The 27,036-nt window shown below is 36.8% G+C and overlaps 4 protein-coding genes across 7 annotated transcripts; 3 read left to right on the top strand and 1 right to left on the bottom strand.

Annotated features, from left to right (window-relative positions):
- Positions 1–3,227: 3,227 nt before the first annotated feature.
- Positions 3,228–7,017, top strand: LOC110899857 (syntaxin-22). Its single transcript, XM_022146755.2, has 7 exons — positions 3,228–3,595; positions 4,234–4,327; positions 5,193–5,332; positions 5,437–5,511; positions 6,084–6,241; positions 6,330–6,430; positions 6,591–7,017. Exons 1-7 carry the CDS (start codon positions 3,408–3,410, stop codon positions 6,654–6,656), a joined length of 822 nt encoding a protein of 273 aa, XP_022002447.1. The 5' UTR covers positions 3,228–3,407; the 3' UTR covers positions 6,657–7,017.
- A 1,577-nt stretch (positions 7,018–8,594) lies between these two features.
- Positions 8,595–16,328, bottom strand: LOC110899858 (pentatricopeptide repeat-containing protein At2g27800, mitochondrial). 3 transcript variants are annotated; one of them, XR_002570590.2, is made up of 3 exons: positions 15,065–16,327; positions 13,930–14,095; positions 8,595–8,845 (listed from the first exon to the last, which is right to left on the bottom strand). XR_002570590.2 is itself a non-coding variant. In XM_022146756.2 (2 exons), the coding sequence occupies exons 1-2, from the start codon at positions 16,242–16,244 to the stop codon at positions 8,823–8,825; spliced, it is 1,203 nt and encodes a 400-aa protein (XP_022002448.1). In that variant the 5' UTR covers positions 16,245–16,328; the 3' UTR covers positions 8,595–8,822. The 3 variants fall into 3 exon arrangements, 1 of the variants encoding a protein (XP_022002448.1); XR_002570591.2 differs by having other exon boundaries at positions 8,715–8,845; positions 13,962–14,095; XM_022146756.2 differs by lacking the exon at positions 13,930–14,095 and having other exon boundaries at positions 15,065–16,328.
- A 2,565-nt stretch (positions 16,329–18,893) lies between these two features.
- LOC110899860 (chaperone protein dnaJ 49) lies at positions 18,894–21,973 on the top strand. 2 transcript variants are annotated; one of them, XM_022146757.2, is made up of 3 exons: positions 18,894–19,065; positions 19,559–20,666; positions 21,722–21,973. In XM_022146757.2, the coding sequence occupies exon 2, from the start codon at positions 19,603–19,605 to the stop codon at positions 20,662–20,664; it is 1,062 nt and encodes a 353-aa protein (XP_022002449.1). In that variant the 5' UTR covers positions 18,894–19,065; positions 19,559–19,602; the 3' UTR covers positions 20,665–20,666; positions 21,722–21,973. The 2 variants fall into 2 exon arrangements, with proteins under 2 accessions (XP_022002449.1, XP_022002450.1); XM_022146758.2 differs by having other exon boundaries at positions 18,914–19,054; positions 19,558–20,666.
- A 1,613-nt stretch (positions 21,974–23,586) lies between these two features.
- LOC110899861 (60S ribosomal protein L30) lies at positions 23,587–25,662 on the top strand. The gene is made up of 6 exons (XM_022146759.2): positions 23,587–23,715; positions 24,708–24,736; positions 24,834–24,939; positions 25,087–25,188; positions 25,283–25,351; positions 25,437–25,662. The coding sequence occupies exons 2-6, from the start codon at positions 24,716–24,718 to the stop codon at positions 25,475–25,477; spliced, it is 339 nt and encodes a 112-aa protein (XP_022002451.1). The 5' UTR covers positions 23,587–23,715; positions 24,708–24,715; the 3' UTR covers positions 25,478–25,662.
- Positions 25,663–27,036: the final 1,374 nt, after the last annotated feature.

Genomic DNA, 27,036 nt, shown 5'->3' with positions numbered 1-27,036 from the left:
TGTTTACCATGCTACTAAGAATTATTAATTTTATTCTTGTTTGTTAAATATTTATAATAAGAACATTACCATGTTTATTTATCATTAAAATTATTCATTGTTTACAAGAACTAACAAAGTTTAATATAAAAATTAAATGGTTTTCAAAGTATTATAAAAGAAAACGTCTTAACAAAAATTTTGTAGTAACATTAAAATAGATTAGAAAGTTAGTTTTATGTGAATAATATTAATTTAAAAGACTAGATATATTAACTTAGGATTAGGTTCAAACGTGAACAAAATCGCAAGAGTGAACTGCGTGAACTGATCTGGGCCCTTGATTTTTATGCCTTGATTTTTATGATCTTGAGATTAAAGTGAGTGGCATGATGGTAATTATTTGGTTATTTTTCCATTTAATTAAATACAAAAAGGGTATATCTGTAAATTCAATTTTAAATTGATTGCATAAATCTCTCACAAATCAAGTAATCAATTATCCTCTCAAATTGATTGCATAAATCTATCACAAATCAAATCAAGGATTTGGAAAGATGTAACTGAATTCAATTATTAAAATAATTATTTGTTTAAATGCGATGTACACATGTGTATTCTGATTTTGCCATCTTTTTAATGCGATGTACACATGTGTATATCGTCTGTTTTTGTGATATATCAAAAAAAATTTTGTATTGAATGTTGATGTACACCTGTGAATTACTGTACACATATGTACGATGCTGAGTACACATGTGTACTGTTCTATTTATATCTAAGTACACATGTGTATACCGTTGAAATATGAAGGTTACGTGGATCTTAAAAATCAAAATTTGAATTCTAGTGATGAATCTGAAATAAAAATTAAAATTGAAATCTGGTGATTTGTTGTTTGTTTTGATAATTATCTTATTAATATATAAACATAATGTGGATAATGAATTTAAATTAGGAAAGATGTAACTTAATTCAATTATTAAAATAATGATTTAAATCTAAATTTTTATATAACTACAATCCTACCCTTAACAACTAAAAAGGAAATCAAGGGTCCATATCTGTTCACGCAGTTCACTCTTGGAGATTGTTGACGCTGGAACCTTACCCTATTAACTTAAATGTAAACATTTAAGAAAGATTCTTAAACTATGAATTATACTTTTAAGTTTTGAATCTTACATAATTTGTTTCAAAAACCGAAAAAACCGAACCGAACCGTTGCTAAAACTGAAATAACCGAAACCGAACGGTTTTTAAAAACCAAAAACCGAACTTTCGGTTACGGTTTTGATTTTACCCAAAAACTGAACCAAACCATGCACACCCCTATTATAAAGGTTTATTTATCTCCGCTGTTCAACGACCCTACAGACAATGGCACCACCTCTTTCGTGTTCAAAACCAACTTTTCAGCACATTCCTTTTTAATATTAATCAACAATCTGTGCAGATTTCAATCTCGGGGTGACACATGAATACATGATATTTATAATTATTATTATTTTATGTATTAGTATAATGTGAACCATTTTTGATAGGATGAGTGGCGGACCCTCAATTATTTGACCTATGAATTATTTGGTGGGATGTGGATGAGGTGTTCAACTATATTTTCAAAAATACGATCAAGTTTTTTTGCCTAAAATATACACTAAACTTTTTTTTCAAGGGGTGCAGCCGCTCATCTTGGCCAAAGGGTGGGTCCGCCCCTGATGACATTTAAACTTCATGACATAACTTGATTTACAAGTGTGCATATATGCATTGGCAGACCTACCTTTATTAGAGGGTGGGCGGACGCACCCCTTGAAAAAAAATTAGTGTATTTTTTTAGGCAAAAAACCCGATCGCACCCCTTGAAAATATGGTTGAACCCTTCATCCGCACACCCAGAAAAAAATTTCTAAGTCCGCCACTGTATATATATTTGATATTTTTCTCTACCGTGACACCATCGACGATAAAAATCTTCAAAATTGATCACGTAAATATACCAATGTTGTTTGGGCTTTTGCCCTTATTTAAGTAAAAATGTCTCCCACTCTTCTCCTCTCATGTAATGATGGTTAATGGATGTTTGGTAGTTTAACCCATTTCCTTTGATTAATTTGATTTTCACTTCTAATTCAACAGTTTTCATTTTTTGCTATTTAACCCTTTTAATTTTTTTTACTTTTAACCCAAACCTTTTCATCTTCTACAAGTTAACCCCAACAATTTTTTTACTTTCAACTTCGGTCCCTTATACTTTATTCTTTTGCATTTTTTGTTGTTTAACGTTCCGTTTTAAATTTTCGAGTTAACACGTCACAAAGTGCGTGTGGGGTTCGACGTTTTTCTATCTATTTTTCCTGTTTTACAAGCCCGTTACAACGCGTCTATTTTTCCTCGTTTAATAGGTATGTCGCAACGCGCTGATCAAAGATCGACTTAGTTATTTTTTTCTATGGTTTTACACAAGCTCACGGTCATGTAAGAAACATTTTCCTTTCATCTAATATGATATATAACTAACGAATTCCTGTCGCATTGCGAGAGGTGCTAATTCTAGTTAGACTCTGTGTAGTCATTCAAATTGGGGCGTTTTTAAGCCCGACAACGCCCAAAACACGCCCGGAAATGGACCCCCGGGGCGTTTTTTTTTTTTTTTTGAAATTTTGCTGTTTGGCGTTGTAAAAACAACGCTCTTGCCCGGCGGTTTTTTCGAGATTTGACCGTTGTGCATGATCAGTCTGGCCTTTTTGCGTCGCCAGAATGCTCAGTTTTGTTGTTTCGCATTGCCGGAAAATTCGCTCGGAGATACGAAGAAGAAGATGAAGTGCTGAAATGTTTTTATAAATTTTGAGTTTTGACAACTTTGATCTCTGTGGTTTAGATATGGTTTTAAATGATTTTTAAATTTTCAAAAACTAACTTTTCAACTTTATAAACTTCCAACGATGACATTTTTATTTATCAACTTTTATATATTTTTTTATTAATTTCGTTTTTTAGAATGTAATGTTTTTTTATTAAATGAAATTTAATTAGTTTTAATTAAAAATTTTAATAATTGTGTAATGATTGACGGGGCATTATTAGACGTTATCACCACTATGCCCCTTTGAATAACGCTCATTTGATAACTAGGATTATACGTGACGCAAAACGCCCTAAGGTGAGGCATTATTCAGCCCGGATCTTCATATAACTGATTTTTCTTTCAAAGAATATAGTAATCATCACCACTCATATGTCCACGCATAATCACACCCTGTTTTTCTTTTTTTTTTTTTTTCTTTTCCCCCACACCCCCTCACCTGTGAAACAAACTCGCCCCGTCCCTTTCAATTCTGCCCTAATTCTCTCCATTTCTCCACTAATTCTCCAATCCTTCATTTATTCCACAATTCAAATCAATCGTTCAACCTAGGGTTTGTTTCATGAGTTTTCAAGACATCGAAGCGGGTCGCCCGCTCCATACCCGACGCGCGGGCAGTATGAAGCAGCAGGATCCGACCCAAGCAATTGCTTCTGGAATCTTCCAGATCGGTACTGCTGTTAACACGTTTCAGAGACTCGTCAATACGCTTGGTACTCCTAAAGATACCCCTGAGCTTCGTGAAAAGCTGTACGTATAATTGAATTTTTTAGTTTTTTTTTTGTTTATTTAATTAATTTGTTTTGTTTTGTTTAGTTTATGATTGTTTTTTAGAGTTTTGAAGTTAGTAGTTGTTATAAGGTTTTGGTATCAGTTTCGTTTGTTTTAGTTAGTTACATGTTTTGAATTATAAGTAGTCTTATTGAATATGAACATCAAAGTCTTGGATCATACCAGGGGATGTTAGTAATTAAGATTTTTTTGAGTTAAGTAAATTATGATTATTAGACTTGATGATGGGGATACATGGAGATTTTTGTGCGATAATGTCGTTAAAGCGCGATAAAAACACTGTTAAGGTGGATACATATTGATGGTTATGAGATTTTCGTTCTCATTTACATTTCTTTCTATGATTATTATACATAGTGAACACTGACAAAGATTAGTTTTTTACTATGTGCAATAATACAGTCAAATTTCAAATCTATTAAAACCTTGTTAAGGTGGAGACTAAAACTTTTTTTGCTTTTGGACCATAAGCAATAGATGCATATTTAATGCTATGATATTTTTGTTTTCAATTTACATTTGTTTCTATGATTATTATACCTGATGAACATTGACATACTGACAAAGATTATTAATTATTTTTTGGCTCAATGTAGACACAAAACAAGACTACATGTTGGACAATTGGTGAAGGATACATCCGATAAACTCAAGCAAGCTAGTGAAGCAGACCATCGTGCCGAAGTTAGTGTAAGTGACCTGCACCCCTTATCTTTAAGTTTAAGAAAAAAATGATTTTTTTATGCAGTTTAGTCAGTAAGTTGACATGATATCTAGATCTAGGCTTGCAAATGAACCGAACGAACACGAACATAGGCATGTTCGTGTTCGTTCATTTAACTTTAACCGAACACGAACACGAACATATAACCGAACACATTTTTTTGTTCGTGTTTGTTCATTAAGAAATCGGGCATGTTCATGTTCATTTATGTTCGTTCGTTTAAAGTCTAAACGAACAGTTCATGAACACAAACGAACATAAAAAAATTAACTGAACATATTTGAATAAAAATATATTAACATGATTGAAGAAACAAGTCTAATATATTACATTTCGTCCGAAAACACATCTAAATAAGGGTTCATAGATATACTAATTAGTTATATTTGTATAAGTAGTTAGAAAACCTAATATTTATATAAATATAACTATTTATGTATTTATTAAAATTTAAACAAACGTAAATAAACGAACGTTCACGAACATAAATGAAGGAACATAAAAGAATGTTCACGAACATAAATGAACGAACACAAGGTGTGTTCATGTTCGTTCATTTAATTAAACGAACAAATTTTTTTGTTCGTGTTCATTCGTTTATTAAATAAATGAACATAAACGAACTTCCCGCCGAACAAGTTCATGAACACTTCATGAACGTTCGGTTCGTTTACGAACAATTATATTTCTAGTAAGCGATAAAAGTAGTTGATTGCTTAGTTATGCATATGTTACATTATGCACATTAATATGTTTAACCATCTTCTTAAGTTATATGGTTAGATGCAAGCCGTAAAAGACCTCACTTTATCTTTTTTATTTTCCTTACAGGCCAGTAAAAAGATTACAGATGCTAAACTCGCGAAAGATTTTCAAGCAGTTTTAAAAGAATTCCAGAAAGCACAACGGCTTTCAGCCGAAAGAGAGACAGCTTACTCTCCTTCCGTTCCTCAACCTATCCATCCATCACGGTAAATAGTCATGAATTTAGTAATTACTGCCCGTAAAACTTTGTTTTAATCTGTATATGTGCCAAATTACCTTTTTTCTCCTCTTTAATATATATAATTTACAGTGATGACACCAACGAAATGGATTCCAACTCAGGCAGAGATCCAGAACAGCATGCTCTTCTTTACGAATCTAGAAGGCAAGTTTTGTGATATGCAGTTCTTAATATACAAGTGGCACTCTTGTAATTTTGTCAAAAAATCATTGCAACAGTATAAAGTTTTACAGGGTGTTAGGACATGTTCTTATTTTAAAAGCATGTGTTGTTTTGTAAAGATTAAAGTACACGGATGGTCCCTGTGGCTTACCAAAATTTTGGATTTGGTCCCTACCTTTCCAAAAGTACACGGATGGTCCCTGTGGTTTGCACTTTCTAACGGATTTAGTCCCCAACTTTTGCCAAAAGTACATGGATGGTCCCTGTGGTTTGCACTTTGTAACGCAATTAGCCCCTAACTTGGACATGTTAAAACCTTTAGATTTATTAGTTGGGGACTAAATACGTTACAAAATGCAAACCACAGGGGGACCATCCATGTACTTCTGAAAAGCTAGGGACTAAATCCAAAATTTTGATTAACCACAGGGACCATCCGTGTACTTTACTCAAAAAACTATAAAGGGTGTTTTGGTATGCTCTTGTATTAAAATGATATCGTGTGTACTTAGGATCATGTTTTGTTTTGTAAAAGCAATGTCTGATATCTGCAGACAAGAAGTGTTACTGTTGGACAACGAGATTGCATTTAACGAGGCTATTATTGAGGAAAGAGATCAGGGAATACAAGAAATTCAAAACCAGATCGGTGAGGTAAACGAAATATTCAAAGATCTTGCCGTTTTGGTTCATGAGCAAGGAACTATGATAGGTAAGTATATAATTTTTCACATTTTTGTTCCCAGTTTTATTTATCGTCTTTGTATGTTCGTGTCGTGAGTGTGATCGATTTGTTTCAGATGATATTGGCTCGAATATCGAGAATTCTCAGGCTGCAACTGCACAGGCTAAATCCCATCTCGTGAAAGCGTCAAAGTCTCAAAGATCAAACTCGTCCATGGTAACTTTTTTGAATAACTTTTTAAGTTGTGTAAATTACCATCTATCCGAATTATTGTTAATTTTTGAATAAGCAATCCTAATATACTTTAATTGCATTATGTATCTTCTGTTTTTTCTGCTTCTAAAATGTTAAATTCTTTAACATTTGGTTCATGCAGACTTGCTTACTCTTTGTAATCTTGGGGATTGTGCTTCTCATTGTGGTCATAGTTCTTACGGTTTGACCTATTATATTCATTCGTCGAGATCAAAGTGTCTACGGTTGGTTTGTTACGCGTATAGCTATACCAGAGCTTTTTTAGCCGACGGAAACCCCCAAATTATCCGCCAAGATTCTGGGTTTCTACAATTTACTTCATTTTATTACTTCATGTGATTTCATGCTTTGCAGGGGTTGTTTCTGATATTGGGGTTTTTGCTTTTGGCTGATATATGAATTCTTTTTGGTATATGTGAGAGATGAAGGATTGTTGCAAAACTGTGTTTCTGGAAATAATATTGTGTATTGAATGATTGAAGGATATAAATACAAAAATTGTTTTGTTTGATACATTTAATGTAAAAAAGTTTAATGGGTTTTTATTATTATTATCTTAATAAAATGTGATGAAAAAGGTGTGCATTTGTAAACTAGTGGTTCCAACATATCTGCCATCTACCATTACAACTGTTGTTACACATTTAATTAAAAGATTATAATACATTCAACATTTGACATACTCTGCATTCCCAATAAAACTGCATTAAAATTATAACACAATATTTAATTATTTGCGTATTTCAGGCATAAAGTTGAAGCAGCAATGATATAACATGATCAAATAGGCACACCAAATCTAAGAACTTGAAAAAAGAAAAGATTAATTCCGTATCTATCCTTACAAAAAAAAAAAAAAAACCTAATGAATGTTCTAACATGACCAAAAAAAAGAGAGTTGAATCATTGTTTTTCACATGTCAAAACAAGGGTATATTTGTCTTTCCAACATTTTGTAACACATTTGCATCATTAGGTTTGTTTTCTTACAGATTTGTTTGATATAAACAAAACCGGATACATGCTTTGATGTCCTATAAAGTAGTTTCAACATAAAGGTGGCCTTAAGGGAAGAAAATCAATCTTCTTAAAAGGAGAAAAATAAATAAATCTAGACCTCATATTTTTTTATCAATTGTTGTGAATTAAGATATCATTTTTGTCCACTTTTAATTAATGCTTTAATTAGTAAGGGTAGTATAGACAATTTGATGTGGAATATTAATAAATATTTTAAAAAGTTACTCAAGTCTCATTAATGTTACCATAATTTCCTACTTCACCACCATTAATGTGTTGGTCTTACACCAATTTTATTAGGAGTGACAAAATTATTTAAAGATGTGGTGTCCTACACATAGTTTACTATGAGTTGTAAAATTATTTAAAACTGTGGGAGTCCTATACATTCTATACCATACCCCAAAGCATTGTTTTAATGGGTGTAGAAAACGTTGAGTATGTAGGATCATGCGCAGCATTGTTTTATTGTGTAAGATGCATAACTATTTTATAAGATAGACTCATTAAACGATTAGAGTTCATTATTAATTTGAATAGCAAAAATAAATGATAAACTCATAAAATGATTTGTTCAAATTACCTTTATATCCTTTATTCTTAATTTGTAATTTCTTCTCATTTGAATTCTCCACCAAATAGATAATATACCAAAGTATAGTAATTTTTCAAAACTGTATAATTATTCAGTATAGATGGTATGGCTTAACTATATGACCAAAGAAAGAAACATGTAGCATAAAACTTACAATTGGAGATCATTGAGCTTTGAGAAGAGGAATTTTGTTGCAGCCTCACTTTCTTAAACAAATCTTGTTGATCTGCATTAGGGGTGTGAGTAGTTTAATGTACTTACTAGTTGATATAACAAACAAATTGCCTCTTATCCTTAGGTGGCTGCAACTGCAGGTTTTGGTAGATATAGAGCTATTAAAATCTACAAATGTCTCAAAATTTCCTAGCCCATCAAAACTAGTTATGCGGTTTTTGGTTTGCAGTCAGGAACCATGAATCAATATGGGTATGGGGTTTAATAACAGGGTGGAATGGGAATGGGAATGAAACCGATCTCTAAACCACCCGTGTGACCACTATCGATATGTGCTTAACTTCAAATATCTGGTGTTATTTTATAAATAATAAAAACATACATAACAATCTTTACATTACAGTTAATTAAACAGTAACACAAAAAAAATAACATTTGCATCAATACTACTTAGGAAAAAAACAATTTTAAGGCCCCAACCAGGCTTTGCCCCGAACCACAAATTACCGAGCTTTCCAACCGCAATTTGGGACCCATTGTGTATCTCATCGAGTCATCGAGGGTCTATGCTTCCATGTGAATCACAACTGCAGTTTCCAAAAGTTTTGATCAATAAAGCATACGAAACCAGCAAACCATCAAGAAGATAATATTAGCGGGAATATCTTTACATTAATTGTATTTGACTATAGAATTATTATTTCCATAAATTGTGCATAATTAGCTCCTGTAATCTCTCCTAGCATAGTTAGCTCCTGTAATCTCTCCTAGTATCTTGTATATATACTCGGTCATTCTCAATGAAATTCATTCAAGTTTTGACATTTCACATGGTATCAGAGCCGATACCTTGCTGCCTGCAGTCTCTTCTCGGATTTCGATCCATTTTTTTTTTCAGGGTTTCGACCCTCTGCACCTACTTCCAGCCAACCCCTTCATCCCTGTTCACCTTTCTTTTCGCCTCTGTCACCTCTGTTTTCAATGGGTGACAAAACTGACACCTCTTCCAACACCACCAAACCTTCGGTTCCCCTACACCCTGTCTACACAGTCACAGACATCACCAAAAAGGTTCGGATTCTTGATGGTGTCAAGGTCACGTACTCCGCGTGGGTGAAGCTTTTCAACCTTCACGCACGTGGGTACGAGGTCCTTGACCATATCACCAATGAACCGCCTGCTAAAGACGACCCTACCTATGCTCAGTGGATGAAGATCGACGCGGTTGTGCTCCAATGGATTTACAGTACTCTATCTGATGAGTATGTTCTTCGTGTTCTTGAAGAACCATCCACGGCTCTCCAAGCTTGGAACCGTGTGAAAGATTTGTTTCACAATAACAAAGGCCCTCGTTGTGCAGCCCTCCAATCCCGGTTTGTTAATCTTAAACTCAGTTCGATGTCCTCCCTGGAAGCCTACTGTCAGGCCCTTCGGGACCTGGCGGCTCAACTAGATGATGTTGGCAGCCCAGTCAACGAGCAAACCCTTGTTCTGCAACTTGTCAGGGGCTTGCCTCGTGAATACGACACCATTGGATCCATCATCAACCGCGAACTCCCTTCGTGGAATGAAGCCTGTGAAATGCTTCGAGGTGACCTAGAGAGACAGACTGCTCGTGATGGAAACACACCAACTTCAGAGGTTCATGCTGCTGTCCAACCTAATAACCCACCTGCTCGTAACACCCGTGACAACCCACCTGCTCGTAACACCTCTGGCCCCTCCCGATTTGGTCGGAACTATGGTCCCAATCGTCGTGGCGGACCACGTCATGATAACCCTACCCACAACCAATCAAATCCAAACCCTAACACGAACCAGCCCTATGGTAATACGGGTCAGACTCACTACCGATCTGGTGCTGGGTCCGGCTCCAATACCCGAGGCCAATCCAACCGCCACCCTGCTCACAACACCTGGAACCCTTCCTTTTACCCACCGATGCCACCACCCTACTGGCCAAACTCTTTCTGGACCACATCGCCACCTCCATGCCCCTACCCAACCCAACCAGGTTGGGTCTCACCATGGACAGCCCCACAGCAGCTGGCTTCCAACCTCTCTGACCAGTCTGCCCCTCAGGCTCACATAACTGATGTAAACCCACTTGAACCAACAGAGCTTGCTGAAGCTTTTAACACCATGGCATTGGAACCCGAAGCCCCCACTTGGTTCATGGATACTGGAGCATCAGACCATCTCACTCGGGACTCAGGTATGATTTCTCACTCGTGTGATTATTCTATTAAAAATGTGTTGGTTGGAAATGGCAATCGGTTACCAGTTATTGGATCGGGTCATACCAATTTACCCTCCACCTCTAAACCACTCCAACTTAAACACATACTACATACACCCAACATTATTAAGAACCTAATTTCTGTCAGAAAATTTACCCGTGACAATTGGGTGTCTGTCGATTTTGATCCTTTTGGTTTTTCTGTGAAGGATTATCCGAGTGGGACGATCCTGAGTCGCCACGACAGTACCAGTAATCTTTACCCGCTCACAGCTCTCAAACCACCTGATGCATCCGCTTTTGTCTCCACCAGCTCTCAAGGTTCCTGGCACAACCGCCTTGGACATCCTGGTTTACATGTCCTTGACCATTTAAATAAAAATCATTTCATTTCCTGTAATAAACAAAGTCGTTCGACTTTTTGTGACTCTTGCCAGATTGCTAAGCATAAACGTTTGCCTTTTAAGTTATCTAATTCTTGCACTGTTTGTCCATTTGATCTTGTCCATTGTGATTTGTGGACCTCACCAATCCTTAGCAAACAAGGTTACAAATATTATTTAGTTGTGATTGATGATTTTACCCACTTTACTTGGGTTTTTCCTTTAAAATTTAAATCGGAAACTTACACCAAATTTACCCAATTTCATAAATACATTTCCACTCAATTTCACCATAACATCAAAAGTTTTCAATGTGACATGGGCGGAGAATTTGATAATAACCAATTCAAACAATTTGCCTCCAACCATGGGTTACAATTCCGTTTCTCGTGCCCTCACACCTCCCAACAAAACGGAACAGCTGAACGCATGATTAGACGTCTTAACGAAATCATGATTTCACTTCTCACCCATGCCTCCTTACCACCTCACTATTGGGTGGAAGCCTTGCACACCTCTGTTTATCTTCACAACATCCTTCCGTGCAAACCCATTGGTTTTCGAACCCCAACTGCAGCCCTATACCTCAAAAACCCTGACTATGAACACCTCCGCGTATTTGGTTGTGCCTGTTACCCTAACCAGTCCGATATCCGTCCACATAAACTCGCTCCACGATCCGCACCATGTGTGTTTCTTGGATATCCTCCGGATCATCGTGGGTACCGGTGTCTTGATTTATCCACCGGCAAAGTGAGTATTTCCCGTCACGTAACCTTTAATGAACTCGACTTCCCACTTTCCAAATCATTTAAACCACAACCTTCCTCATACAGTTTCCTCGACTCGGAACCCTCCCCCATCATTTTCCAACACACTATGACCTCACCCACCCCCAACCCACCACCTTCCGCAAACACTCCTTCCCCAAATTCATTACAACCACCTTTACCCACCCAAACAGTCTCTCAATCCCAGCCTATCTCATACACCCTAAGGCCACAACCCACCCTCACATACTCTCGTAGACCACCACAATCCAGACCTCAACAAACTAACACCGCCACATCGGCCCAACCGGCCCAACAACAGCCACAACATAACACAGCCCCAACCACATCCTCAACCCAACCATCTTCCTTGGCCCAACCGAACAACCCAAACCCGATTCCTCCACAACCCAACCCATCACCGATTCCCACCTCCACTGGTCCGACCCACTCGACCCATCCCATGATCACTCGGTCTCGTGACGGGACAACCAAACCAAAGGCACCCTATAACCTCAATGTTGAGACAATCTCCCCACTACCCAAATCACACATTGATGCCCAATCCGATCCAAACTGGTCTGATGCTATGAAGACCGAATACACTGCTTTAATAGATAATAACACGTGGGATCTTGTGCCTCGGCCTCCCGACGCCCACATTATCCGGTGTATGTGGCTCTTTCGTCACAAGTTTCATGCTAATGGTACACTAGAAAGATATAAGGCCCGTCTTGTAGTAAATGGAAAATCTCAACAAGTTGGCATTGATTGTGATGAAACTTTCAGTCCAGTAGTTAAACCTACTACTATTCGCACAGTTCTTAGCATAGCTGTTTCACGATCATGGCCTATACATCAGCTAGATGTTAAGAACGCATTCCTACATGGGGACCTTAATGAAACAGTGTACATGTTTCAACCACCAGGGTTTGTTGACAAACGTAATCCTAAGTTTGTGTGCAGGTTAAATAAATCACTCTATGGGCTTAAACAAGCACCTCGAGCATGGTACCACCGGTTCGCCACTTACATCATTCGTTGTGGATTTAGGACATCCACATCTGACAGCTCTCTGTTCATTTACAAAAAGGGCAACGACATAGCATATCTACTTTTATACGTTGACGACATTGTTCTCACTGCATCTAATGATCGTCTATTACATCACTTTATTACAGCTATGTCTCGAGAATTTTCTATGACTGATCTTGGCAGGCTACATCACTTCTTGGGAATTGAAGTCACTCACAATTCTGGAGGTCTCTTTCTCTCACAGCGTGCATACATACAAGATATTCTGCGTAGGGCCAAAATGGACAATTGCAAGCCATGTCACACACCTGCTCATACTCATTCAAAGCTCAGCGCTGCCAATGGGGCACCACTATCTGATGGGACTTTGTATCGCAGCCTTGCAGGTGCTTTACAATACCTTACTTTCACTCGTCCAGACATCTCCTATGCTGTACAACAAGTATGTCTGTTCATGCACGCCCCAAGAGAGCCTCACTTTGTGTACCTCAAGCGTATTCTTCGCTATCTCAAAGGTACAGCTGACCATGGTCTTCACATATCCCCCTCCAAGACAACCAATCTCACCGCCTATTCCGACGCTGATTGGGGGGGTTGCCCGGACACTAGACGATCTACATCTGGTTACTGTGTCTTCCTCGGGGATAATCTAGTTTCATGGTCCTCCAAGCGCCAGCCCACCATCTCGCGCTCAAGTGCTGAAGCAGAATACAGAGGGGTTGCGAACACTACAGCTGAGTTATCTTGGATTCGCAACCTTCTACTCGAGCTTCATCTACCCGTCACACAGGCGTCAATAATTTACTGTGACAACATTTCAGCCATGTACTTATCTCAAAATCATGTCCAGCATCAACGCACCAAGCACGTTGAAATTGACATTCACTTCGTAAGAGAAAAAGTTCGCCTTGGTGCAGTTCGGGTCCTACACGTTCCCACAGAATACCAATACGCCGACATATTCACAAAAGGACTCCCACGCCTTCTATTTGAGCGCTTCAAGTCCAGTCTCTGCATTCGGCCGGCTACTGCTTCGACTGCGGGGGGCTATTAGCGGGAATATCTTTACATTAATTGTATTTGACTATAGAATTATTATTTCCATAAATTGTGCATAATTAGCTCCTGTAATCTCTCCTAGCATAGTTAGCTCCTGTAATCTCTCCTAGTATCTTGTATATATACTCGGTCATTCTCAATGAAATTCATTCAAGTTTTGACATTTCACAGATAAGACTACATACAATAGACGCCTTGAACTGGAAAGAATTCCAACCCCTTCTTTTAAACGGTATATTGATTCTTCTGTAGAAACACGCCATAACCAAACATAACCGCAGACTCGAGTCTCTTTGGCTCCACTCAGGTGTGCATGTCAACACTTTCTTTACTCAATCCGATTACGTGATCCTACAAAAAACAGAACACACCGCCTCTTTTATAATGATACTTAAACATAAATGACAAGAAGATAACTTTCTGCATGCTCTAAGCAGTTAATGTGGTAAAAAAATGAGTATCGGTCAAGGACCGATATCTGAGATATCGGTTATCGCGGTGGGATATCGGTAATTTTAATATCATGTAGAATTTATACATATAGCAATTTAACACTAACAATTCAGTATACTTTCCTACCATTAACAAATTAACCTTTTGCAACTTGAAAAACACAAACAATTGTATCAAGTAGATCTAATTAAGACTTAAAACACGAACAGTTAACACTAACAATTAAGACTGACTTAAAACACTAATAGCGGCAATAAGAAGAAAGACGAATGGTAGAACTAAGAAGAAAGGTACTAATATCGGGAAAATCGGTGATATATCGGATAAATATCGTCAGTATCACAGATAAAATCGGTACCAATATTCTGACCGATATATGACACCGATATTTTACATGGCATGGCCGGCCCTGAGGGTGGGCGGGGAGGACCACCGGTCAGCGCCCGATATTTTGAAGGGCACGTTATTTAAAAAAAAATCCGATATGTATATGTAAAAAAAATTTAATAGGGTATACCCATACAAACATCAACATAGGCCCACTTACAAAACTATTTTTATGGTTTAGATTGGTTATTAGCCCACTGGCATTCGGTTTAGACCTTTAGTGAGCCCAATGCCCAATTTCGTTAAGGCCTAAGGGCACGTTTTTTCGAGCTCGAACAGGGTACATGAATTCTCAGGGCCGGCCCTGTTACATGGTGACCGGTAACCGATATATCGGTGATATATCACCAATATTAACTACATAGTGCATGCTATAGTTGTTGGTTTCACATTATGAAATCAAGAAACAAGAAAAGTTGCCCTTTTAATCCCTGCATAATACAATTTCTAACAATCAAATCAAGGAAAACCGAAAGTTACCATTTTTCATCCCATTTCGGTCACACAACTCTCCATAGTTAACTTTAAGTTCATGTCGAAGCTTCTTATAACCACGTCTATCCACCACTCTTTTCTCTTGCAACTCCTCAATCAACCCCAACGCATCACCACACCTATCCCGTTTACAACACTCATCAACCACCGTCCAACACGTAATATCATCAACCAATCTCCCATTCTCCACCATCTCCCACAACCACCCCACCGCTCGATCAACCTCCCCCTCAAGCGCAAACGCACACACAACCGAATTATACGACTTCCCACTCGGAACAAACCCTTTCTCCTTCATCTCCCCACAAATCTTCATCGCGTTACACGTCCTCCCTTGCGCACACAACCCATGAATCAAATAATCAAACGTAAACGAATTCGGCCTACAATCATAAACAACACCCATCTGATGATACACCCTAAGCGCATCATTAACATGAAGCGACAACACGTACCCTTTAATCATACTATTCAACGCAAAAACATCCGGTTCAACCCCATCATCCACCATATTCTTAAACAACATTCTCATCGTACCCATATACACATGGTTTATATAACTATTACTCCTACGACTCAAAAACGCTGCGAAAAGCAAATTATACGTCCGAATCGACGGCCTACACTCCATCTGTTTCAAACTTCTCATATGTTTATAAACACTAACAGCCTTACTTAACATTCTACCTTCAGTATAAAAATATATAATCGAATTATACAACACCTCAGACCCGAAAGACTGATCCGATACCGATAACACTGATTCGACAATTCGGTCCATTTCGGGGTACATTTTCGCGGCGCCGAGCTTCTTGATTGTGATGTGGAATGTGGTTGTGTCATGGGTGAATCTGGGTTGGTTAGAGGCATAATTGAATAGGTGTAGACAGATTAATGGGTCTTGTTGTTGGGTGATTAGGTTGTAGAGGTCTTGTGGGGTGAATCTTGGAAGGAGATGTGAGATTGCTTTGTGGAATTGGGGTTCGTTTAGGGTTGGTTTTGAGGCTGCTAAATTTCTTCTGTTGAGTCTCTTTCTGTAGGATGTTGATGAAAAATTTGAGGGTAGAATGGATTTGATGTTGAAAGGGTGTTTAGGGTTTTGTGGGAATTTGGGGTTGAGATGGATTTGATTCAAATATCGTATGGATTTGGATGCAATGTTCATTGTAACGACTGATTAGTTGTTATGAAGAACAAGAACCCTAAACGGTAGTGACAGTTTGCCACTGGCTCTACTGATGCCAGGAGAGGCGTACAAAAATACCAACCGGGTTCTAACCCTAAACAGGGTCGGGTTGGTCAACGAAAAGTCATACCCGGGGGTGAGTTTAAAACGGTTCGGGCCAATAATCTCTAGATCAAGTGGTGAGAATGTGAGATACTTGTATTTCTTTTGGAAGATACAGGTTCAACTCTCACTTAGTGCAGAGTGAGGCATTGGGGGACAGTGATAGGAGACCAGGAAAACCTGGGTTCGATCCTTGAGCCAAACGGGTTTTACCTGTAATTTCATCGTCGTGCCTATGAGCGGGTGAGTAATTGGGTTTTCCCCGGAATTGGTGGTGGACTCGGGTTACTCTCGGAGTACTCCGTTTGGTCCAGTGGGTGCCCCGAGAGTGCTCGGGATTGATTATGTTAGCCGTTAAAAAAACGGTTCGGGTTTTATTGGTTTGTTGACCTGGTTTTGAGAAGTTTTGATCGGTTCAGCTTAGGTTTAATAGGTTTTAAGAAGAGGATTATAAACTGGTTAGAAACCTACAAGTTATACATACCTGCTCTTTTATTTAAGGGTTTCAAACCGTTTTTGATTCATATGAAAAATGGGTTATATTGACGAACTTGTTTTTTTTTGAAAGATGTGGATCGATTGGAAACCAACTACCGACTGCGCTTCAACCCTTTTTATTGAAAGCACAGTCACCCGGGTTCAAATGAGGGGGAGTGCAGGGAGTCACGCTAATACATGGAGTCACATAAACACTACATCAGCTTTTTCCCCATTTTCTATGGCATTTCCTTAAATTTCTCGGGATTGCAGGGAACTGTCCTAGGTTCCCCATAATTTCCCATATGTCTCCCCCCCCTCTCTCTCTCTCTCTATATATATATATATATATATATGTGTGTGTGTGTGTGTGTGTGTGTGTGTGTGTGTGTGTGTGTGTGTGTGTTGTGTTTCCCCCAGGATTCGGTAAATATTAACCGAATTTTGTTGAAGTTTTATCCCTAGAACTACCAGTGTCGCACCTTCCCCTGCTTTCTATGGGCTCGAACCCCCCCTAAAGATAGTGTATTGCCAACAAATAGTGTAAGTATAGTATAACATAGCTAGAGTTAACTCATACTAGGTAGATGATACTCTTATTTTGGGTCGCATCTAACCCAACTCAAGCCATTAAGGTTGACCCACCTTTATATAAATAAGAAAGTAACTCATTCATTCTAAATGTGTCCTACCGGCATCATCATGGAAGGGTTGTCGCAATCCGACCTCCTGTTAAGTATCAATGATGTACATTACTCAGCACTTAGCTTAAGGCAGTGAAAAAAGGACCCATCAAGTTAACCAATAATTCTTATTTAAATCTTAAGCACTCTCTCCATAACACCGTTACAAATATATAGTAAGTATCACGTGAGAAATAGTAGAAAGGCTATAAAAATAATTGTTGATAACAGAAGTTGTTTTGTATGATTACTAACGAATTAGTTAGGTTGTTATAGTTAATAGCAATTAAGATTAAGGGCATGTTTGGCTAAGCTTATTTAAGTTAAAATGACTTTTGGGAAAATGACTTATTGACTTATAACTTTTTGAAAATGAGTTTTTAAAAAAAAGTGTTTGGATTAGCTTATGGGGTGAGAAAAGCCAATAAGTGAATAAGTTGTTTTTTTAAAAAGTGTTTGGCTTAGCTTATTGATGTAAAATGATCAAAAGCTAATAGATCAATAAGTTAGTTCAAAAAGTCACAACATTCTAACTTTTCAAAAATGATTTTTTGATGACTTTTTCTCCTTCTTAAGAAGTCATTTTGAAAAGAACTTTTGCATTTACCAAACACTAAGGGCATGTTTGGCTAAGCTTTTCAAAATAACTCATTGGCTTATTGACTTATCAAAAAGCCAATAAGTTGTTTTTGTGTTTGGCTAAGCCAAAAGTTCTTTTAGAAATGACTTTTTGCAAAGAATAAAAAGGAGGTTTCAAGAAGTCACAATATTGTGACTTTTTTGCCAGCTTTTAACTTTTCAAACTACAAATTACCAATATACCCCTTCTTTACCCCCTTATATCTAAAAGAATGCCCATTTTAGTCATTTTACATCAATAAGCTAATCCAAACACTTTTTTTAAAAACTCCTTTTCAAAAAGTCCTTTTCCCAAAAGTCCTTTTCCAAAAGTCTTTTTTAACTATAATAAGCTTAGCCAAACATGCCCTAAAACTCCTTATTGGCTTTTTGATTAAGCCAATAAATCAATAAGTTGGTTGGAAAAACTTAGCCAAACATGCTCTAAAGAAGTACTTTGAGACGTTAAAATTATGATGAAGAATGTATTATTGAATCTGATACTTTTGAGTTTATTTATCCATGATAGTGATTAATTTATGAATATTTTTTTTCATAGAGCTTATAAACATTAGTTGTCTAAACACAATACTTAGAGGCTGTTTGTTTACCTCTTTATGAGGCTCTTAATGGTTCAAACATGGTTCAGCACTTAATGGTTAAGACTGTTTATAATCTGAATTGATGAGACATTTCCCTCTGAACGGTTAAACATTATACAGGCACCACACGGACAAACACTTGATACACACACTATCAATCCAATGAAAGAAGCCATTGTGTTGTGGTACACTACACCTCCATTGACTGACTGTAGATGACAAAAGTAAACCACAACCACTACTGCCATAATATTATTCTGGCAGCAGCGAGCGGAGATCTCAAATTCTCCGATTTCACCATCTCTCTTCGTATCTAAGGTTAGCCCAATCTCACCGTCAATCATATTATTATATACATACATATAGATTCAACTTCTATATCGATTGAATAAACTCATATATCATAAATTCTAGTTATTGTTTCTGTAATTATGTTTCAGTTGTACGAACCCTAGGTTACATCGCCTGATCCTTTAATATTATAGTAATAATTTAAACTATCAATTTGCTCTTCCATCATCTAATTCATATCATAAATTATAGTTATAATTTGTGTAATTCTGTTTCAGTTGTTATTCATCTGTTTCAGCTAATCAGACAGATGATGTATGAAACCCTTGGTTGCATGTTTTGTGTCGCCTGATCCATTAATGTTATACTCCAACTATATAGCTTAAGATATTAGAGATTTATAAATAATAACCTAATCATAATATCACTCTAGTTAGCTTGAATTTATGTAATTGCAGACAATACCTAAATTTTTTGATTTTTTTTTTCTAATTTGTAAAAGTTGGTTTGCTTTTGGTAGTCGGTGAATGTGACTGATTAATCTGTCAAGTTTGTTGAATCATCATGGACGGGAATAAAGACGAGGCAATAAAATGCGTTCGCATTGCGAAAGAGGCGATCGCATCCGGAAACAAGGAGCGTGCACTGAAGTTTATCGGCATTGCGCAACGGCTAAATCATAATTTACGTGTAGATGATCTTTTAGCAGCATGTAAAGACCTTGATTCCGCAAATCCCAGCCTGTTAAATGGTAAAAATCATGTTTCTAATAACCCTATGAACGGAAAAAAGGTTGAGGGTGTGACTGGAGAGCCAGGTTACACCGAAGAACATGTTCGGTTGGTGCGTGAAATCAAAAGAAACACAGATTATTACGAGATTTTGGGTGTCGGTAAAAGTTGTTCTGTTGAGGAGATTAAGAAAGCGTATCGGAAGTTATCGTTAAAGGTTCATCCCGACAAGAACAAAGCTCCGGGATCCGAGGAAGCGTTTAAGAAAGTTAGCAAGGCGTTTAAGTGTTTAAGCGATGAAGGGTCACGACAACATTACAATCAAACGGGTGTGTCTGAGGGGGACGAGTACACTCAGCAGTACAACGTTAGAAGACGAAGAAGGAGAACCGGACACAACATGTTCGAAGATGATTTCGACGCTGATGAGATCTTCAGGTCGTTTTTCAGTCAAAGTGATATGTTTCGTACAGCTCAAATGTACAGAACCAGAAGGGCGGCAGCTGGTGTTCAGACAAGGGAGGGTACAGGTGGTGGTGGTGGTGGGAGCGGGCCGAATTTGATACTGCTTCTTCAACTGTTACCGTTTTTGCTAATCATATTGCTTGCTAGTTTTCCGTTCTCGGCGCCGGAATATTCGTTACAAAGGAACTATACGTATCAGTTTTCTAAGATGACTGAAGAATATGGAGTGGAGTTTTATGTGAAATCGTCCGCTTTTGATCAGAAGTATCCTGTTGGGACGGCTGCTCGGGGTAATATTGAGAATAGTGTTGTTAAAGATTACAAAAATATGTTGTGGCGTTATTGCCATGTGGAAATGCAGAGACGTACGTGGAGTAGAAACTTGCCTACTCCTCATTGTGACAAGCTTGAAAGCTTAGGAATAGCTTAAAGGTTAGCTCTTAGTTCTTTTCATTATTAATTCTGATATTAAATATTTCCCATAGACCAGATTATATTAAACCGTATTTTTTCTTTCGGTATCTTTTTCCTCACTTCATGCACCTTCACTACGGTCGCAACCTAATGAAGGAGTACGCTTTCATGTTAATTTGGAGATAACATCTTAAGATATTTATATGGTATATCTAGCAGAGAACTTTTAACATTTTATTCATATATTACTATTACTATTTGCTGCCATCAACCCCTAACATTAATATCTTTTTCTTTTTTAGCTTATACTTTTGTAATTTGCATTTTTTTTCACATAGAATTTTCCTTTTTTATCCTATACTTTTGTAACTTACATTTTTGGCCTATACTTTGGTAATTTACGTTTCTTTGCATTTTTTACGTTTCGACGTAAATTTGGTATACGCTTTTGTGTTTTATTTTGTATGTTTCCTACATATGAATCGAGTCGCATATAATACGTTTTGACTTGGGTATAATTTGAGTTAGTTGGGTTTGCATATAATACGTTATGATTGTACGGTATAAACTCGATTTACTTTATGTTTTGATCCAATCGCAATGCAACTATATGTTACAGTGAGTTCAATCGAATACGTCGAAACAAGCGTTTTCATATGATTAACACATCACGTAACGTTTGGACTAATCATTTCTGCGTTTGCTATGTACCCGCGCCGCAACGCGCGCAGGTCACATTACTAGTTTTATTAAAATGTAAAAGTAGGTGTTGAAACTTTGTTTAACATGAAGGTTGAAATTTCAACCTGTACCGTCCCATGAAGGTTGAAATTTACCTCTTTTATAAACCTTTTGAGCGTGAATCATGTATTTAAGTAATTTTGACACTTCCCATGAACCATCTGTGATGTTAGAAGGGCCTTTCAAATGTTATATTTTTATGGTTAATCGGTAAGTGCTAGGGATTGTGGTGTTTTGAATATGCTGAATCATCACATAATAAAATACTTTAGTGACATACTGACATGTTTTCATCAAGTCTTGTAATTGAATTTGTTTTTGATTTGTGGCAGGACATATGTGGATTGGATTCGTTATTTGCTGGTCATGATCGCTGAAATTTTAAGTGGCAGGTGCACTTGTGGAAGCCGGGCTTGTTCATTTACTTTGTAGTAGTGTTGGCTCGGCTGTGCAAGGTTTGATGTAGCGCGGATGTAGTAGCATTTGTGTAAAGATACAGTTGTTGATGGGTTAGATTATGAAAACATATTACTGAGAAGATATAATTATACATTAGTGTTTTGAAAATAAGTGGCCTTCAATTATCAGCTGATAACAAAGAGGATTGCTTGTGTGATCTTGCAACCGAGTTCTTATTGTGTTTGAAAGCAGAAAGAGATGACCATGATTAAGGTTAGGCCTATCTGGAATGGAACTTTAACCACAAAGATACAAGGAGATAAAGAGATAAGCGAACTTGTTCTCGTGTCAATTTCAGTTCATTTGCCTAATAGTAAGTCTACATGGTTGTAAACATCTCAACTAGGCGCCGATTAATCCTCGATTAAGGGCTGAGTAATCGCTCTCCCTACCCCACCGGCCGATTAGCGACTCTACAACAAGCCTCTCCTTTTCTCTCTTCCACATGTGCAATACGCCAATACCTGGCTCCAAACACCACACTTGTAACACTTTACCTAATCATACTGATAGTTGTAGTTTAGATCAAAGATCATGCATATAAACCACTATACCAAAGCTCCAAACATATCGAACTATCAAATTCAAACCAATAAATATAATATCAGTATCGAATAAAGAGCTAATCATGAACTGACAAGTGCAAAAAACACTATTCACAAGCTTTGTTTTTTAATAGATAGGTTAATATAAAATAGTTTTTGTTACTAATGATTGTCGTCAATTTATTTAAGTTCATACTCGTGTAATTTTACCTAATCAACTCCTAATTTATGTGTTTTTATATCTAAGGGTGTAAGGGGTGCTCCTCTTGTGTGGGTGATAAATTGGTAACCTCTCTACCACAACCAACCACAACATACCATGTCAACTCTCCTCTCCACTCCTTATTTTACACTCAAACATAAGGGGTGCTAGTCACGAGTCACCTATGAGGGTCGGCGGCAGTGTGCCTGCACGACAAACCCGCTCACTAAACCCCCTCTCCAAGAACACCCCGGACACCCTAAGTTTGTATTAATATTTTGATTTACATATTTGTTATGCAAAAAGGGAAATCATACGACGGAAGGTTGACCTGTATACTATTAAAATCGTTTTACATGATATTTGTAGCAAGCGTAAATTTGTTAAAAAAATGTAAAATATTTATTTTTAAAATCAAATTTACATTTGTTAATTCATTTACACCAACACAACAAATATGCACATTAAAATATAAATATACTCCCTCATAATCAACTACTTTTTACTTTTCGGTCCCATAACTAGATGTGCATTTCAGGTTTTTTAATACCCGGTTTCAAGTATGGAACCAGATTCAGATATGGTTAATAAAGACAAAAACTTGGTATTATAAACTAGAAGTGCACATTTCCGCGGGTTGGGTGTGGAACTGGGCCCCATAAACTAGAAGTGCACATTTCAGGTTTTTTTAATATCCCGTTCCGAGTATGAAACCAGGTTCAAATATGGTCAACAAAGTCAAAAACCAGGTATTGTAATACCCGGATTGGGTGTGGAACTGAGTTCTGGAGATGAAGTGATCGGGTTTTTTCAGTTCTAGATTGTGTTTTTTGGGTTTTGATCTGGTAGGGTCGACCCGGTTTTACAGCATAGGGTATGTACCCGGTAAATACCCGGTGGGTAGGCTCGGGTACGAAACCAGGTTAAGAATACCCAGGTTTTCACCTATACCGTAAGGCCTAACCCACTACTGAAAGCCCGTCAGTTTCATCAAGCATAAGCCCAGCCCACTTTCGTCTACCCAATTATCAAGTATGTATATACCTAGCGAACAAGAATTAGGGTTTCAAATCCTCCGCCTCAACTGAATCGCGCCGGAGCAACTGTCGTCCATTTGCAGGTATGTTTCCTCTAGCGTTTATTATCGCCGGTAGCTAAACTCCTCATCTGTCTCCTAATAGCTTTATATTCGAACATATTATCATTAGATTTAGTTTGTTGAACAATAGACGGCAATCCTCTAGTGTAATTACTTCAAATCGTTGTATGCTTTAACATTTTATCATTAGATTTAGCTAGTTGAACAATCGGAGAGCATATTCTAGTAAAATATCCTCGTTTTTAGGTCTTTATGTTGCTTGTTGTGTGAAATGTTGCATCTATTCTTTTACTTGAACTAATTGGGGCTTAATAAGCTTTGAAACTTTGAATTTTGTTTGTTTCACTATTCGGATTTATCATGTTGATGCTCAACTGTACCTTTATTTATGGATTTTTATTGTGTTGTAATGTTTGTTGATTGTTTGTTAAGTTATTATTGAATTCTGTTGCATTCGTAAATTGACTTCCTGAATAAAGTTTGCATATAGAAGATTACAAGGTGACATTTGTTTTGAATGTAAGTTGAAAGTTGCAATGATCTGTTTGGATGAATTGTTTTGTTACTGTTGTGGTAATAGATATTGGCATTATTTTTTAAATTGATTTAGTTGAACAATCGATGAGCATTCCCTATTTAAATTAATTGTATTAAAGCCTCTGTGTTGCTTGTTGTGTGACTGTTGTATCTGTTCTCTTACGTGAACTAGTTAGGGCTTAAAAAGCTACGAAACATTGAATAATGTTGATTTTGTTCTTCGATTTTACCATTTTTATTATTAGCTGAGCTCTTTGTTTTTGGATTTTGTTCGTGATGTAATGTTTGTTGATTGCTGTCAAGTTAAATTTGAATGATTCATTAATGAAATGACATTTTGAATAAAAAACTCAAGTTTGCATATGCAAAATTACATTGTTTTGAATGTAATTACATTTTTACTCTTGTAGTAATAGACTTTGGCAGTTTTATTCTTTTGGTCTGACTTTTATGGTGAATTTGTACATTCTTATCAGGAGCTACCATGGTTTCCGGAAAGAAGACTGTAAGTGTGTTTTTTTGATCCAGTGCTGTATTGTATTTGTTAGACCTGTTTGTTATAAGTTTATTAATTGGATCATGTTATCTTTCTAAACTTGCAGAAGAAGACTCATGAGAGCATCAACAACAGATTAGCTCTTGTAATGAAGAGTGGAAAGTACACTCTTGGTTACAAGACAGTACTCGAGTCTCTCAGGAGCTCTAAAGGTGGATTTAAGTTTTACTTTATTATTATTTTTCATTTTTGTTATTGAAGTTGATGGATTTACGAACTCTTGTAGCAATGCGATTGTTGTGTATTGTTATAATGAATCTTTTAGGCGCTTATTTGTTGTATGATTGATGGTATTTCAGGTAAGTTGATCATCATATCCAACAACTGCCCGCCTTTAAGGAAATCCGAGATCGAGTATTACGCTATGCTTGCAAAGGTTGGCGTTCACCACTACAATGGAAGTAAGTTCTTCGTCATTATTATCATTAATATTATTTTGCTTATGTGTTTTTCTATCCTGGGCTAATTCTATTTTCATGAACTTATTATGTTCAGATAATGTTGATCTTGGAACCGCTTGTGGAAAGTATTTCCGCGTGTCATGCCTAAGTATCATTGATGCAGGTATTGTATCTTTTAGGTTATGTCAACATATACAGATTATAGTTTCATTAATTTTTAATTTGATTTGGGTTTTGAATTGCTTTAGGTGATTCTGATATCATCAAGAGTCTGCCAGGAGATCAGTGAAAGGCGGTTTTCTATTACTTTCATGTTATCTTTATTTTTCTGTTTCCAAGTTTTGGCTAAATATATTGTTAACTTTTGTGAGTTATCCATTATTATAGTGATCTTGTTGGTTTGTATTCAGTTGTATTGTATTGGCTTCTTTTGTGTTGGTTAGTTGGTTGAATGGTTATCTGATGACTTGGTTATTTGCATGTCTTGTTTGGCAGCCAAAGAAGTTGAGTTTCAAATAGGAACGGTGGCATAACCATATGCTTAAATAAAGAAGTTTTTTAAGCTTCAACTTTATGGGTTGGCTAGTTTATTATATACTTTCTATTAAATTAAACTAGTGGGATGTATCGTGCTTTGTGGCGGACTTTTGATCGATATTGGTTTGATGAGTTACAATACCGTTATGATACTCATATTGGGTATAACAATCGAAAGAGACATAAATGACCACAGCATCAGTACTGATATTGTTTAGACGCCATCAATTTGCTTCGCTTCAGCCTGATACTCGGCACATGCTTTATATCGATCGAAAACCTTAATTTACTTGGAAATAGCCATATTCTTGTATCGGTTCCGGTAATACCGATAACGGTTGTTCCGCCAAAATTGCTTCAATTCAGTTTGTCATGACTCCAAAAAAAATTACTCCTTTTTGAGTAGAACTCAATTTTTCATCAATTCTATTTACCTATTTAAAGAATATAAAAATAAAATAAAAAAACACTATATTCATATTAAAATAAGAAATAATAGTGTAGGAATACAAAAAATAATAATGTGTCCCTATTTTCTTTAATATGATAGGGATATTTGATAAATAAATGGATAAAATATGTGAAAGTCATCCAACATTTAATGTATTTTATACATATTATCTATACATCAAAAGCATCATATTTGAGTTACACATTTTATAAAAATGTTTCGTTGCCTGTCAAAAAAAGTTACACATGGCTTGATTTGATTGCCTTTATAAAAGTGTTTCATTGCCAGTCAAGTCAATTTTTCACTATAGCTAACAACTTGTCAAACTATATATATAATAATGTTTTTAAAAATATATTTATTTATTATTAGACTTCAAATTATTTATTGTGGTAACTCATTAGCCAAGTTGAGTTTAAGCTTTTTAATTAAAAGAGCTCCAGTTTACACTCTTGCTTGTGCTCCTGCTCTAGTTTAAGCTTTAGACAAGTTAATCTTAAGTGACGTCTTGACTTGTTTAAACTTGTATTATTAAACTAAATAGGCAAAGATAGTTTTGATGCTGTAATCTATTTTCATACATAGGTAACTTATAACATTGCACGCATTCTGGGTCAGGCGTGACGCCAACATGCCATGCCACTTCACTTTCGAATGAACATTGCCCCCTCTTTCGTAAAAGGCGTGTGAGAAGTGTTTCGGTGGCCTTGGTAATTGGTGTTGCGATCAAAGTTTATTCTCTTTAATTTTGTTCTCCCATAAGATAATGATAAGTATTCATTATACACATCTTACCTCTTACTAAACCACTATGCGTCTTTAGTAAGTGTGAGGGTGGAATCATTCATGCGCACGTAGTG

Source organism: Helianthus annuus, chromosome 13, assembly GCF_002127325.2.
Source record: "Helianthus annuus cultivar XRQ/B chromosome 13, HanXRQr2.0-SUNRISE, whole genome shotgun sequence".
NCBI classification, from domain to species: Eukaryota; Viridiplantae; Streptophyta; class Magnoliopsida; order Asterales; family Asteraceae; genus Helianthus; species Helianthus annuus.
Note: the sequence above shows the minus strand (reverse complement) of the source record. Positions and strands in the feature narration are given on the sequence as shown.

What these genes read in the sequence shown, in the direction of transcription:
- LOC110899857 (XM_022146755.2), top strand. Translation starts at nt 3,408, where the DNA reads ATGAGTTTTCAAGACATCGAAGCGGGTCGCCCGCTCCATACCCGACGC. An exon ending in CCTGAGCTTCGTGAAAAGCT is followed by an intron (nt 3,596 to 4,233) that starts GTACGTATAATT and finishes GGCTCAATGTAG; the next exon opens with ACACAAAACAAGACTACATG. An exon ending in TGAGCAAGGAACTATGATAG is followed by an intron (nt 6,242 to 6,329) that starts GTAAGTATATAA and finishes GATTTGTTTCAG; the next exon opens with ATGATATTGGCTCGAATATC.
- LOC110899861 (XM_022146759.2), top strand. Translation starts at nt 24,716, where the DNA reads ATGGTTTCCGGAAAGAAGACT. An exon ending in TGGTTTCCGGAAAGAAGACT is followed by an intron (nt 24,737 to 24,833) that starts GTAAGTGTGTTT and finishes CTAAACTTGCAG; the next exon opens with AAGAAGACTCATGAGAGCAT. An exon ending in GTCTCTCAGGAGCTCTAAAG is followed by an intron (nt 24,940 to 25,086) that starts GTGGATTTAAGT and finishes ATGGTATTTCAG; the next exon opens with GTAAGTTGATCATCATATCC.
- LOC110899858 (XM_022146756.2), bottom strand. Translation starts at nt 16,244, where the DNA reads ATGAACATTGCATCCAAATCCATACGATATTTGAATCAAATCCATCTC. An exon ending in CCGAAATGGGATGAAAAATG is followed by an intron (nt 8,846 to 15,064) that starts GTAACTTTCGGT and finishes TGGAAACTGCAG; the next exon opens with TTGTGATTCACATGGAAGCA.
- LOC110899860 (XM_022146757.2), top strand. Translation starts at nt 19,603, where the DNA reads ATGGACGGGAATAAAGACGAGGCAATAAAATGCGTTCGCATTGCGAAA.